At 37.9% G+C, this 16340-nt stretch overlaps 2 protein-coding genes across 4 annotated transcripts in view; both read right to left on the bottom strand.

Moving 5' to 3' along the window:
* The window catches only part of CLOCK (clock circadian regulator), a 34997-nt gene extending 29846 nt beyond the window's left edge, over positions 1–5151 (bottom strand). For all 3 annotated transcript variants that reach the window (XM_053458510.1, XM_053458520.1, XM_053458501.1), the window contains exon 1: positions 5063–5151. The gene's annotated coding sequence lies outside the window, so the exon portion shown is untranslated. The remainder of the gene's footprint in view (positions 1–5062) is intronic.
* A 1726-nt stretch (positions 5152–6877) lies between these two features.
* Positions 6878–14828, bottom strand: PDCL2 (phosducin like 2). The gene is made up of 6 exons (XM_053458198.1): positions 14787–14828; positions 14197–14317; positions 11848–11935; positions 8507–8650; positions 7954–8162; positions 6878–7137 (listed from the first exon to the last, which is right to left on the bottom strand). Exons 1-6 carry the CDS (start codon positions 14826–14828, stop codon positions 6998–7000), a joined length of 744 nt encoding a protein of 247 aa, XP_053314173.1. The 3' UTR covers positions 6878–6997.
* Between the last annotated feature and the right edge of the window lie 1512 nt (positions 14829–16340).

The following is a 16340-nucleotide window of genomic DNA, read 5'->3' on the forward strand; positions in this document are numbered from 1 at the left end:
TAAGTGTCAAATTGGCCAAACAAGGACTTCATAAAACAGCTCAAACATATATTCGGTCAAATACAAATTACAGGTCAATGTGATCTTGGCGTGTTGAAAACTTGCAGAAAACTGCTATCTGGTAACTCAACAAGCAGAATTTCTTAGAGAAGCACTACTCGGATTGCTTTTGATAATGGCAGTGAAGCAGGTATGACTGTCCCTTTAAAGAGATGCTCCAGCCACTGTATGCACTTTAACGGATATAATAGTTGTGTGGGCCCTTTAAATTCTGAAGCTGTCTGTATGATGTATTCTTATTTACATGGGGTGTCAGCGGGGTGACCACATGGCCTGTATTGCCCAGGACAGTCCCGCAATGGGACTTTATGTCCTAGGTCCTCAATCCAGGAAACAAGAGCTCTGCATGCAGGAAGTCTCAGCCAATCAGGAGACGTCTCAACTCTCCTGAGGGGTTCATTCTCTGAACTGCTCATGTCTAGTAATCACTGTTTGTGTATTCTAATATAAATATATTATTAAATCTGAAATTAACAGTTCCCAAGGCTTTCTAATAATGTATATAATATAAATAAAATACATTTTATATAATGATGTGTGCATATGTGAATCAGTGTGTATACAAGATATATAGATATATCTATATGTATATATCACACACAAAAAAAATTCCATTCTCACCGCTATGGGTGTGTGTGTGTGTGTGTGTATATATATATATATATATATATATATATATATATATATATATATATATATATATATATATATATGTGTATATATATATATACACACACACATATATATATATATACACACATACATATACACACACACACGCGTTCCCTTTAATCGAAAGCAAAATCATTTGCGTAACGACGGTCGATAGGGAAAAGAATTAGCCAGTATTTAAGCCTAACCACTATTGTTTGATCTGTTACCCTGCTGCACAGAGCAGAGGGCTGAACTCCATCATCTCACCACCTGGTGATCCGTGCCAAAGCGCCTCTCTCTGCTAGATCACCACAAGGGTGCAGAACAAAAGATATGAGGGTGATCAGCGGAAACATTTCGGTGTGGAGACCACAAAAATACTGTACTTAAATAGTTTGATTAGAACGCTCTACAGCCCGCGGACTTTGGTTTTCAAAATATTTGAAACAGTGACAGAAGCGGCATAACCTGTCCTTACCTGGCCTGCCTCCTCCTTACCCCACGCCAACAAAGGCATTCAAGGGGAGGAATAAATTACGCAAATCACGAGAGAAGGAAATTAAAAATCACTTCTCACTGTAGTGGCTGCAGCAAACCCTATACCCCCCCCCCCCGTCTGAAGAGACTAACAGACAAGTACTGGTATTTAAGAGAATTTTAATATCCCATACGTGTTCTTTTGATGAATTATAGTGTAATGCAGCAATACCAAACTGCATTTAAAAGGACACCCGGCACTTGGAGGTGCTCTCAGCTGTATTTGTTTCTGTTTGAAAGTAACTTGAAAAAGTTCAACTCGCCCCTTCTCACTAAATACCCAATGGTCCCCGCATGACAAATTGATAAATCTGTAACATTTTGTCCCAAATTCTCTCATATATGTCTCAGAGCTAGTCTACTAAAATGTGCAGTTAAGGTGGTAAAATAATTAAAGCCCAACTCTCCTGCAAAGCCATGGTGAATAAAAGCGTCTGTGCTTCTCTCTATAGTTTACTCATTGAACTGTAAGGGTTGAAATATCAATAGAACCGGCTTATCTATGCTTTTTTACCGATACGCACGTTACACACGGCATAATCTATAAACTCTGGACTAGCTGGAATACCGACTTGCTGTTTTCACTACGCATTACAGATGTTCGTCGCCACAGTGCCATCTACGACTGTGTGCCACACACTATATGGACAAAAGTATTGGGACACATGGCCAATACACTAACAGGAGCTTTTAAGACTTTGCATTCTAAATACATTAATATGTAGTTGGTCTCCTCTTTGCTGCGATTACAGCTTCCACTCTTCTGGGAAGACTTTCCAGAAGATTTTGGGGATTTTTGGGGAATTTGTGCCCATTCATCCTGTAGAGCATCTGTGAAGTCAGGCACTGATGTTGGATGAGAAGGACCGGCTCACAATTTTCAACAACACACACATATCACAGATGAAAGATACGGCTGTAAGTTTTGTTGATACCACATTTTGATGTATAGTCAGTTAGTATGAATAGCGTTAAACGAAAATATTAGAGAAAAAGATAGAGGTAGATGATATCTCAAAATATATTATCTTGATAGAGGAAATAACTCTTATATATGATATTACTACAACATCATGCCAATTATAGGCAAATATTAGAAAACGTACATTGCTGGTTTAAAGCCTTGCATTTTTTTTAGTTTTAGTTTTAGTGCGCTGCTTTGTAACCGTGACCAAAAAAACAACAAATAACCAACAAGAGTAAATATTTTCAGTTACAGGGCACTCATCGGAACATGTTATATATATATATACATACATATACACACACACACACACGCTTTCATGTCGGTAAGCATTTTTTGAAACATATTCAGCTGCGTTTCCGGATTACAGAAATGTCCAGAGGTTTTTCACATATTTTCGGAAGCTACAGGGCACGCTGCAGAACACGCTCAATAGTTAAATGACAAACCTAATGCCTGACAACGCATATCACACTTGTCCCCGGTTTGGCTGAGAGTGATCTGTTATTCATCAAACTGCACCTTTCCATATTTTTGTAAAATATATTTATAAAAACATGTGTTATTATTTTATTTTCCAACAAGGGAGTTTGCCAGGTGTGTGTGGGGTGACACATTGTGGCAGGCACAGTATTTCCATTACCCCCCAATTTGTGTTACCAATATAAAAGTTCAATGCTGAAAAAACATGCGCGGTGGTCTGTATTCACTCAACTCTGTAAGCAGATTTTGACTCCCTGATGTCTTGTGAAGGGCCGTTCCAGGTGAACAAGTCCTGCAAGGGCCGAGGTGCCTGGGTAACGCAAACCTAAACCCGAGATACAGGTCAGGAGACGGCCCCCGGTTGGACCTGCATCGCGTAGCAGATGCTTGCCGTAGCCGGCCCTTCATAATTCACAATCAAAATTTTCAGCTCACCTACAAACGCCCCCGTCCATGAATTAACGAGACTTTATTATCACTGCCATAAAGAACCAGCCCAGCGCCGTGAGCAGGCACCAAAAATATCACATGACTGACAATGACAGCCGCCAGGTCTGCAGAGAAAGGAGCTTTATTGGAACAAAATTACATAAAACCAAACTTTAAAAACAAATTACTCTGTACAGCACAGTACTTAAGGTGCAATGAAAGACATTTTCCCATTGCCCTTCCTGTTAAAACATGTTTTTTTAAACCTCCCCCAACCACATAGATTGTAAGTTCAGAGGATCAGGGCTTTTCCCTTTCTCTACCTGAATGTTTTATGTTCATGAGGTTTTAATTCTGTGCATGTTAACATTGATAAGGATTTTCCTTGCACTTGAAATATAATAATACCAACAACTAATTAAATGTAAAATCTAAAGTTTTACAGAAATTGGTAAGTCATGTCAATGAATTGACTATAAATACCGTGAGGGAATAAACATGCGCGGTGAGGGCATAATTCTGTCCTGAATCCAAGACAAGATCAAGGTCCGAGTCTTTACAGATGAGGCAATGGTTGTGCCCTCAAATCCCATGTTTCTATGTTCTGATGCCAGCGGGGCAATGCGGGCAGTAAAGAAATATCTTGGGACAGTTGGCGCTCGCATAGATACTTAAAGGGACAGTTTGTCTACGCAGACTATGATGATAACTTAATACGTTCATATAAATCACTTGGTAACCCAAACAAGTCAGGAACAAATAAATCAACAACTCCAAGCCCAAACAAAATAAACAACTCCAAACTTCTTTCAAACAGTAGAAAATCTAACAAGAATAAACGTGGGAATGTGACTGAGACCCTAAAAGAACAGAAAGGGAACACGCGAACCCCTTTAACGCTTGGATTGCCGACAAACCGTTTTTGTAAAACATAATCTTTGTCTATTATTACATTCGAAAACAAACCTTATGTCTATTGCATGCAAATTTAATTTCCCTCGCTGTACGAGCCTCTACCATTTCTGCCGGAAGGCTGTTCCACTTAACGACCACCTTCAAAAGCACATATACCAAGCCTGTATGCAATGAAGGTATTCTTATGTATACACATCACACATAATTATCAGCATAGCTTCCATACATCAGGGAAAACAAACCCGGCAACAAGAACACCTCCAGTGTGAATGAGAATGAAAGCTGTAGAAGTGAAGAATGAGGCTGTGATGCATAAAAACAAACAAGGAATTTCCCAAGAAATGATCAGGATTGGGTGCACCAGAGGCCTTCCTACAAAAGTTGGCAAGGGGGTAAGATATAATATATATTATATGGAGCCCTGAAACATGATTTGGGTATAACAAGACTCCCCACTATATCAGGCCTCTGAGATGATGCCCCAGGATCAATACACATCTTCCCACAGAGTAGAGAGCCCAGAGTGCCTAAATCAGAGACTATATGGCCCATGGCAACAGGTGTGCACAAATGGACTGTCTCCCAAGAGCTTGCAATCTCTTAGCCTAAAATGGCCCATTTTCCCTAAACAGATGTCCAGATGGGGTGATCTTTCCTAACAAACAAGCCGATGAAATGCAAGCAGCCCTCCAACAAAAACACAGGAGTGAATCGGGGCCCGATACAGACGGGAGCAGGATGACACATCAGCTGCAAAGTGCTCCATCTATACAGGGTGTTCAGATATACAGCACAGGAGGCGAACGATGCATGGAGAGGGATGGCCAGCAATAGTTATGAGGTAGGGTCCCCTACTGGAGAAGCAGGAAATCTCCCATATGAAACATACATCTCAGGGGGGGGCGTTATATACATTAAAGATGATTACACACCCCCAACACACCGCACACATAGACACCGCAGCCGGAGCTCCCCGCGCGGCACACGGACTCCTCTTCACTCTCGGGCCTGCCGCCTTACCTTGGATGACAAAACTCTGCCTGTCGCTGCCTGCGTACTAGACGTACCGAGGACCTCACTCTCTCACACCAATACGGGCAATGCCCATCCGCGCATGCGCAGCCCAACCCAGGAAGCCGCCAAAGGGGAATCTCTAGCCAGAATGGGATGTTCGGCTACTGCGCATGCGTACGGATCCAAAGCGTCGTCACGTGACTCGCACTTCCACATCGCGGAGTGTATGGAAGCTGTGAGTAGAACGGAGTATGGCGGGGATTCTCGGTTCGGTGCTTCGTCATGTCGCTGGATTTCCGCGAGATGCGAGAACCCAGCCTTCACCGTTGCGGCTCTGTTACTCCTGAGAGCAGGCCCCTTTCCCTCCTATGTACCAGAATGTCTTCATGTGTGCGATTATTTGTTATTGTTAATTTTCATTGTAACGCCACTTTGTTGTCTTCTTATAAAGCAAGTCAGTAACCAATATAATAAATTCACTATTTAAGTGTAGTCTAAAGTCTAAGGACCGTGTAACTGGTGAGACCTGATTTCACAGGCAAATCTTTTTATTGTTTGTTTTTTTTACAGATAAAAATATTTTATTTTTGTTAATTATTTTGCCGTGTTTGCATCCATACTTAAGACATAATTTCTTTTGCTAAACGATGTAAATAACTTCTCCTAGAGGTGATATAAGTCACTATAATAAGTCACTATAATAAATGGGAAGGAAGTTCTGTTACAAGCCTTTAGGAATATATCTGATAAACGGGGTCACTGTTACTGTAAGGCTGTGAATCAAAAGAATGAAAAGAAATATGGCAAATTAATAAAATTATTCCAAATGCAGGAAGTAAGTATAACTTTTATTAACCCCTTAAGGACAAGATTGTTTCATACTCGTAGTACATTTTGGGACTGTGGCTCTTTTAACATTTTTCAGTGTTGCTGTTTAGCTGTAATTTTCTTCTTTCTTGTTTCGTGCTCCCACACATATTATATATTGTTTTTTTCAGGATAAACAGGGCTTTCTTTAGATATCATTATTTGTATCCTATCATCTTATTTACTTTTTCTTTTAAAAAAAAGATAAAATATGGTGATTTATTTGTTAAAAATGACTTTTTCTCACTTTTTGTTGAAAAATATTTTACTCATCTGCAAAAACTAATGCACAAACCTTCTAAATAGAGTCTACTATTTGTCCTGAGTTTAGAAATGCCCAGTGTTTTTGGTTTTGGTTTTGTTTTGCTATTTTCTGCATGTTATGGGGCAATAAGTACCAGTTTGTTATTTCAAAACCATTTCTTCCCCAAACCTGGTCATTCTGCCCCATGTGGTATTTCGGGTATCTTTTGAAGCCGGCCAACGCAATTTGCCCCAATCGAACCATATATTTTTAAAAACTAGGCACCCTATGGGCATTTATAATGCCAATATTTTTAACTCTTTCCATGTGGGAATTTTTGTGAAGATATAGCGTGAATTGTAGGACTTGCTACCTTGATACCAAATTTTTTCTTTTTTTTTCTTTTTTTTGTTTACTTATCACACGGATTATTGAGCTGGGTTCCATTTAGGAGCTTGAGAGTTCTCAAGGGGGTCTGGATAGACCCTCTGTGAGCTCATTGATTTTTCAGTTGGTGACGCCATCTTGGCACGTGTGGCTGCTCTTCAGAGCAATCACAAGGCTATCAGGGTAGGGGGTTCTGTTGCACATTTTTTATATACACTATGTGTCACATGGGATAACAAGACTTTGGGATGAAAATATTCAAAGTTTTTTGGAGTTGTGCCATCTTGTAAATCTTATCAATACACAAGTCCAACTGCTTCATGTTCTCACACTATAACATCCTTATTTATTCATTATTCGTTCACACCAGAAGATGTCAGTGGTCTTTTTGACAGCTAATTCCAGATCAGATCATTTCCTCCTGAATGAGGTGCAGAGCCCCATTATTTATTTGGATGTTCCGGCCATTTCCATTGGTTGCTTTTCTTGACTGATGACATCATCATATCAACAATCGTCTTCTTTGGGTCTTCCTCCAGGTCAGATTTGATCGCGCCGACCTCTGCAAGCTTCCATTCTAATTCTTAATGATAATTAAACAGTTATTAATCATATTGTAGAAGAATCATATGGTAGAATAACACATTATTACAGCATTGTTCTCTGTTTAAGAAGCCCTGATGTCTTAACGCCTGTACAGTGTAATGTCACACGACCATGTGCAACGCCAGCAAAAGGGCACAAGTAGGTTGGTGATTAGGTGATCGTAACCCCTGTGTGTGTCCATTAGTGCCACCCAGTTCACAGCTGTTGGCTCATGCCTCATATCGACCTCTCTGCCGAGTTTAAGGGACAGTCTGGTGTCTAAATCAACCTTACTAAGAAAGACTGCATATTAAAGTGTCTGCTGTAAAACAATTACCTTTAGGAGAAGCTGCAGCGTAACGCCGTGTCGGTGGACTATATTCACATCACTGATCAGTTGCTTAGAGCCAATTATCAGGAAGAAAACCACGCCCGTTAAAATAAATATGATCACTTTTTGCGTCTGTGCACAGGGGTCTTGTTAGACCACCCAAAATCACTTGCAGAGCCAACACTGGAGCATGTAGGCATAGGGAGATATTTTGAAATATCTACACAACTGGCACATAGTCGGAACTGGTCGCTAAAGCGGGACTCTGCCCGAAAATCAGAACTGTTCTGTGAAAACTAGGACTGTTGGGAGGTATGAGTTTAGTACTGTTGAGTGCCCAAAGCCTTTTTTTTTTACATTTTTAATCATTTTTGGACACTGGACACAAAAGCAACCGAGTAGATCTCACACCTCATCCCATCAGATGATTATTACAATATGGGTAAATATAAACATATTTTCAGTTACGTGACAAGTCGCTACCTTCCAGACTCAGGCTTGTCCCTCCGCATTGTTCCGCACCGATAAACGATCCTTCAATCTGACCATTTCTGTAGATGAATATTGTTGGTAGGCAGTGGTCTTCGTAGTTGCGAACGCAGCTATCGACAACGGCTTTCAGGAATTTCGTTCCGGGGAACTTCCTAGCCAGCTTTTCGAGGTGATAGTTCAGCAGATTGCACATCGGAATACTGGAAGAGGATATTTTATTGTTAAATAGAACCATAGACTAAGAAAAACTAAAGTAACATAAACTGCTTGAGTTCTATGTAGTTTAATTGTGTCCATCTTGCAGCTTTTATAGGAATTGTAGCCTAAAACTGTAAAGGCCGCAGTAGTAATTGATTGGTTTAATATGAGTTACTTAGTTCCTATTGGCCTCCATTCGTCGTTGGAGGCAGGGGGAGCCATATATCGTATTGGCCCAATTATAGGCCGCACCCTTATAGTTTGGTACTATTTTAAAGAAAAATTGGTGGAATGGTAAAACAGTATTGGTATAGAAATCCATATATCTGAACTATATATACATTACCTTGATCTATAAAGATGAATGACAACCCAAACATCTGCTTGTGCACAGGTGACTTCTTTCACATATACGTTTCCAGGAATCTCAAGAAGTTCTCCAAATATCTGCCTTTTCTGTAGAGATTTAAGCTCCTGCATGCGTTTTCTCCTAAAATCGGACAATGAGAAATGATCAGATAGCTTTAGCCTAATTGGGATTCTCCTTATTAATGTAGTCTTTAATGTAATGATTCTATCTGAAGAAGAGACCACGAAAAGGTATCAACTTCAGCTAAAGATCCCAACTTTATCTTAGGCTGAAATGGCATATCTATCTTTATTAATAATGTAAAAAGATATTGGATCATGTCAATAATATCAGAAATCTGATGCCTGAATATGGACCTCCATTTTTGTCCAACAAAAACTCAGCATGCAGTATATAATGGATCATACCATTTTATGTGAAGCTTCAATGTATAGTAATACCTGGCACACCTGCCATAGCTCGGAAATGGGTCTTTGAGAGACAGACTAACTGCTTATTTAAATATAACTTTTCAGTTACCTGTAAGATTAAGACTGGGAGACTGTAACTATGAATGTAGGAAAGGAATTCGAACAAGTTTGGACATCACAGGGGCCCTGAGAATCAGCAAGTTAGCTTAACCCCTACATGTACTTATCTTGAAGTTTGACTGTACCTAAAGCGGCAGACTGTTTTCTCAGGATTACTACAGATTATTGTGACTCGTAAGAATATTTATATTGTTGATAAATCATGTATAATATTTGCTATAATCTCATTGCTCGCTGAATTCATTTTGTGTAGTGTTGTCTGCTCTCACTAGATGGCGCTCCATACATGCAAAGTTGCAAACCATACTCAAAATAAACCCAGTGTACAGTGGGAAGAAAAAATAAAATGTATTTTAAAAATGATTTCCAGGCCTTAACCCTTTGTCACTCAAGAGTTACTAATCTGTAATCAGATAAATTAATTGTTTTGTGGCACGCTCTTACTGCCTAGGAGTTGAAACAGCTTACAATTATTATTATTATTATTATTCACTATAATGCATTCTTCTTGTTATTATTATTATGTATTCCTTTAAAATGTATTATCATTATTATTCACTATAATGCATTCTTGTTATTAATATTATTATTTATTATTCTTTTAAAATATAACACAAAAGAATCCAACCACACTATTCACAAATAACATAATGTTATAAATATTGTGGCATGTATAAGGATCACATCCTCAAAAGGGGGGCAACTCCTATAAACTTTGTACACTGAGCAAGAAAAGAGTTCTACAAAAGCCCTTATATAAAATATATTATTTTATTATTGTACAAAAAATTGGTAAAAAACATATATAAAGTATTTCATTATATAGACAACAGAGATTTAAAGAAGAAAATCAGAGCACATGGAGGAAATATGGCTGTATGTTGTATAAAGTGTCTCAAGTGCATATAAATCAACATAAGAATCATAAAGTGCTAAGTCATTTGGATGTAATTGAATATTACTCTATATAGAGTGCATCTATCAAATATATGACCATCAAAAAGTGCATAATTAATAATACTCACTATGGAGTGCACCTCTTCACTTGATAAATATATAAAGCACTAACGACATCAATGCAAAGTCTACAGTTCAATACAATGATATAAATACTGTTCTAAGAGCGATATGCTCCTTACCCATATTGTCCACCACTTCCCCTACGCCGTTTCGGTTCTCCTTTTTCAAGGGGTCGCTGTTATTCCCTCATCCTACGCTAATATTTATACCCCTCCCCTAGAAGTTGCGCGCCGAAACCTTAATTGGCGCCGGTGTTGCGTCCCCGCCCCACAATTCACTGCTTCGTATCGGACGTCCCACCTCATGGCACGCAAGCCCGAGAGACTATCTCCCGAGCATGCGCGCCACGGGCGGGGCGCCCGACCAAAGACAGGACCCAAGGACGGCGAATCGCCGCACCGGCGCACTAGGTTTCGGCCCGGAACTTCCCAGGGACTCGTTACAACTATCTTGTGCCAACGTCAGCCTCACCTATGCCTCCAGGAACGAACCCAATAAACATATACATATTACGTGTGGGTTTAAAGTGCATTAAATGTATATTTAGAATAAATATATTATATAAATAAATATAATAAATAAATACAGTGATTAAGGTGCATAAATAATTATATCTCCTCATGCATGTACTGCATATTAATAAATAAATGAATGTGCATAAATACTCAAAATATATATAATCAATTCATGAATCTTCAATGTGATAATAACTACAACATATTTAAATACAAGATGAAAAAAGAAAAAATTTCATTAAATTAAATAAATAATTATCAAATCCATGTGTTGATCAATAAAGTGACAGTGCAAAAAACATTGATGACTATTTAAATGGAACAATGCATATTTAAAAGTAAAAATGAATAAAAATAGTGTTATGCATATTATGTATATTGTTGTTATTAACTAATTACTGGCTCCTCTTGATGTTAATTTTCATTCATTTTCTTCATCTTTTAAAATGTATTATTATTCACTATAATGCTATTATTTGTTATTATTTTTTATTAATAATACATATGTATATCACCAGGGCCGGTCTCATCATAAGGCATAGAGGCAACTGCCTGGGGTGCCTGGATCAGGGTGGTGTCAGGTACTTGGATATTCTTCCTAAGGAGATAGGTTAAAGATGGTGGCAGTCCCAGGCTGCTTTACTAGGGCAGGTTGTGGTCTGACATGCATGTGCTTCTTTTTCTCACTTGATGTCCCTCAGAATGTTTGGTGTGTTTGGATTGCTCACAGTGTCCTACAGCCCAAAATGTGTAGCGGAAACAGCAAGCCAAGCAGAAAATCTGCTTAGAAATTAAATTGTGTAAACACTCAATAATTGTGTAAAAAACATAATGGTATCTAATATACCCAAGAGCATCAAATAGTCTTGTCCGGGGTACCATTTGGTTTAGGGTCGGCCCTGTATTGCACTGTATCATATTCTGCAGCGCTCCACAAAAGGGAAAGTAGATATAACAAGTAGTGCATCCAAAATAAAATTTGGACTAGAAAGAAAAGGTTACGAGGGTCCTGTTCAAATGAATTCTCAATCTAGAATGGTTTCTTATCATGCTTTCAAAATCTATTTATCGATCAAAACATCACAAACATATTTATAAACTTCTTCACATACACTTCATTTCTAATTAAGATGTTTATTTAATGTGAAAAATAAGTAATTACATATAAAAACTGTGACAAAATCCACCCTTGTGGGTTGAAATCACATTGTGTCATTTTAACATTAAATGAAGAATATAATGAAATGTTTACCTGTAGATTTCGATGGCTCTCTCCTCTTCCTGAAATGTATCTTCTGCTTCTTTTAAAGCTTCCAGGGTCATTTTTTCATATGGTTTAACTAAGATAAAAACATTTCAATGTCAGTTTTGCAAATCATTTAAATGTAAGCCTGGTGTTAACACACTTCTCACTGTTTAATTATTATGATTATTACATTTGGGGTATAAACTGTTGGTTCAGGGCACTGAGAAACCCTAAGTGAGAGTATGAAGAATTTTCACCCTGGCTGCATTTTCAGCGGTAGCTCCAGAAAAACTGGCATACGATTGTCCCGGACTAAAAACAGATTGGGACAAATACATATCTTCAATTGGATGTTTTTAGCAGGTACTTCTACTGATAAGAGTGTACCTGTATCATTTAGATTACCTGACATTTGCACGGTAAATACCGTATTTCCCCATGTTTTTAGAAACATTTGGGGTCTAAAAATTGGGTGCGTCTTATACAGTGGTGGTCGATTTTATTTATTTTTTTTTATTATTTTTTTTTTTACTAAAAAGGGGACCGGAAAGGGGACCTGCTGCTTACCTGTTTTGCTCAGCAGTGTCTCTTGATCTGTCGCAGCGACACAGGAACCCAGTGGAGTCACGTGAATGCACATCACATGACTCAGCTCAGTTCCTGTTCCTGCTCGAGCAACGCGGAGGGAAACAGTGGCGCCCACGGAAGTCTGCAGTTCAGGTAAGGTGGGGGAGTAAATGAATGAACGAGTGTGCGTGTGTGTTTGTTTTAGCATGGATCCGTGTGTAGGGGGCACAGGGAGGCTGAAAGTGATGTGCATGTGATGGCTGCCTGGGCATGATAGGAGTGTGATTGCTAACAATTGCTAGCAGCTAACATCAATCACACTCATATCATGCCCAGGCAGCCAGTACAATAACTTTATGTAATTTTTTATTGATTTTTTTTATTTCGGCCCGCAAAATTAAGGTGCGTCTTATACTTGGGGAAATACGGTACTTACAACCAAATGTTTCTAGCTTAAAGGGCTAGTCATGGTATAATACCATTAAAATTGGCTCATGGACTTAAGGGCAAAATGTCAGTAAAATGACCCCTAGGGTGTGACACCGGTTATTAATTATGTTCAACAGTGTATTTTACTTTGAAAGTACATGGGTGTTTTGCCATTGAGTTAGTTTTATAAAGCTGTTTAAACCGTAACTGAAAACAATGCGACAACATACTGCATTACTCACTTAGATAGTTACCCAAGTCTGTCTTATTATAGAGATATGTTTATGATCATATGGTTGGTATAACAATGCCTAGGATCATAGTCTGGTACTGTACATTCAAACATTATACAGATTTGCTATTTACTATTAATATAGTGTTCCTTTTTTCTAATTAATCTAATTAACAAATCTTTTTTTTCCTATTCATGCATTATTAAAAACATATTACACTGTGAGTGATGCATATTACATGATACAAACCTTAGTATGCTTCCTCCAAACTGTAATGTATTTAATTCATGCTCCTTTATGAAATTACATAAATAGCATATGTGAATGTCTCTGGAAGCTGGGACAATTTGTTTTAGTTTATTTAAATATACTGCATGTTTAAGTATAACATTGTAATTCTATATGCTGTGCAGCAAAACATCTGTGGATAATCCAATAACATTGGATATAATAAAAAGGCAGTCCGTGGGAACCATTCGGCCCATCTAGTCTGCCCATTAGAATAGTTGTGTTTAAAGGTTTACTGGTGTTTAAAGGTTAACTGGTGAACCTTTTGAGTTCTATGCTCTGGATGGCAAACACTGATGTCAATGCATGATCTGCTTTTGTTCTTCAGCGCCTTGCTACAGCGTTAAGTGCAACAAGCAAACAAAGTGCCAAAGACAACATCTGCAACATCTATGAAATTGTTACTATAAATATAAGACTTTGAGATAACCAGATATAAATCCTACATTTCTGATTTATTATTTAAACTTAAAAAGGGATTAGGGAAGGCTAACATATTTAAACTGACTTTTGGCAGAGAGTCTTGGAATGCATTGAAAATATGCATTTTTGTAACCAAGGAGTTCACGTGACTTGAAGGAAGAATATGCCTTACGCTTATGTAGGAATTTAGTTGTGTACTTTGTTTATTATTTTTGGTGTAAATGAGGCTTTGATTTCAGCAAATTTACACTGTTATACAGGCTGTACACTCACTACTTTACATTGTAGCAGAGTCATTTCTTCAGTGTTGTCACATGAAAAGATATAATAAAATATTTACAAAAATGTGTGGGGTGTACTCACTTTTGTTAGGTATTGTATATATATATTACTACTAACTCTAATCATCTGTTACCTGAAGCTTCTTCCTGCATTTTTAAAACCATTTCTTCGATTTCATCCTTTTCCTCTTCTTTGGGAGGGATGATGCCGAAGTCTCGTAAAGCATCATTCCATTCTGTATCTTCGTTTGGATCCTACTTAAAAAAAAAAAAAAAACCTAGATTTTGACAAGTCCAAATATACTAAAACAAAAATAAAAACAAAAAAACACAACCTTTTGGGGTACATTATGTTTTTCTGGCTTTCCTGGAGTGCATATTGAGAAATATTTGGAGCAGTAGGTCATGGTCTGAGGTAGGAGAGGCCCACATGTCATTTATAGTAATGTCTTCTCCACAAATAACGCTCCTATGGCCACTAGAAGGCCATCATGTCCACTGTCAATAGCTGACAGCTGTTCTATTTGGACGATGTGCAAGTTTGTGAATGTTCAGCGTGATTAAGGAGCACTCTGTAGTCCGGCCTGTTTGGCTCCATAAAAAAAGTAGTGATTAAAATACCCTAGTGATCCCTCCCTAGTTTTGGTGGTCTTACAACAAGGGTCTTTACCCAAAAGCAGTGGTGGGTTTTCTTGAGAAAGCCCTGCCATGGGTTGTTACTTACCAATATATCCATTGGAGAAGATCTCTTGCTCTCTTTTAACATTTATTAGCTTATTAAGCAAATTGTGTATCTACTATTGAGGGCAACATTAAGAATTTTGGAGCTGTCACTGGTTTTCTTCCTGCGTACTCTTAAATGTTACTATTTCTAACTTTTATTGCAATTATAATTACTAGTTTTATACTTTCCCAGATATAAATATTAAATAACTCAAACATATATTATTTACCTTGTTCAGTATAAGGGAATACTTGGTCACTTTGTTACTTTAGAAAGAGGACTGAGGAGGATTTAGAGGAGTTATTAGTTATGTGGTTCCTGGCACCAACTGCTATTGGATTCTTTTTCCTAACACACACTAGTATCTAACTATGAAAAGCTAATTACAGTGAATGGATTTAAAATATATGGAAATGTAGTTCAATCTGTGTCTATGAAGAGAATATTGATCCATTTACAGTTAGGTTACAGTAATCTTACTAGTTCTTTTGAATGAGTGGGTAGCTGTCAGGCATTCTAATAGCAGATAACCAGAGGTGTTTTAAAGAATGTAATATTTTTTTGTTAACATATTAATACACTTTGCCGAATTTGTACGACGGTATTTCCTAGTTGCTTTTGAATAAAATCACTTGATTTATGAGCCATCAAGCGGCTCTACTTTCCTTCTTTCTTGAGGCATGTATGAAGAATTTTCAGACAACTCAGTTTAAAGGACAAAGAATGATGTTGTCTGTTATGACATTTCTTAATACCTTTAAACCCAAAATGTGTGACTATGTGTCTATAAAGGTAGCCTAAGGTGATGTCAGTATTGTAGCAAAAATGTTGCTGGTTATAAATAGTAATTTTAGAACAAGGGAGAAAGGAAATACAAGGTTTGCTTTATTTAAGAGCAAGGTTTATCCTTAAAAGTTCACATTTTCCTGTGATGAGAATAGGTGGATCAAAGAGCGTTGTCTTTTAGACCTAGAGGTTGTCTGTGCAAGTACAGGACCTAAGAGCGTCAACACAACTTTCGTTTGACCAATTAGATGATTCACGTACAGACCAGTCTTCTCATCCAAAACAATCATCATCAGCCTCATTAAGACATCACTTAAACTGGGAATGAAAGCTGATGATAGAATAACGGCTTATCTCCCTGCATACTTCAAAATCACTGAACACACACTATAAATGGAAATTACACAAGAATCATCTTATTGAAACACTGTGGCCGAAAGGCATAGTTAAAGAAGCCTTCAAATTGTTTGGCCCAAAGGTTCTATGGTTTAATAATTCCATGAAGATCTGTTAGATATGTGCTCATCCTCAGAAATATTCATATTTTTGTGTAGTGGCTTATCTCTGCTAAGGGCCTTAAATTAATCACGAGTAACACAGGCAGTTCATTACACACACTTTCTGCCACTAAAATGGTTCAATGAAAATCATACCTGAAATGCAATAAAATGGCACCAGTTCTAGTCTGCATAAATATAACATAAACATACATCCCCAGACAGGGCTGGTGCAAGGATTTTTGCCACCCTAGGCAAAACATAATTTTGC

The sequence above is a fragment of the Spea bombifrons genome, chromosome 1 (genome assembly GCF_027358695.1).
Source record: "Spea bombifrons isolate aSpeBom1 chromosome 1, aSpeBom1.2.pri, whole genome shotgun sequence".
In the NCBI taxonomy this organism is placed as follows: domain Eukaryota; kingdom Metazoa; phylum Chordata; class Amphibia; order Anura; family Pelobatidae; genus Spea; species Spea bombifrons.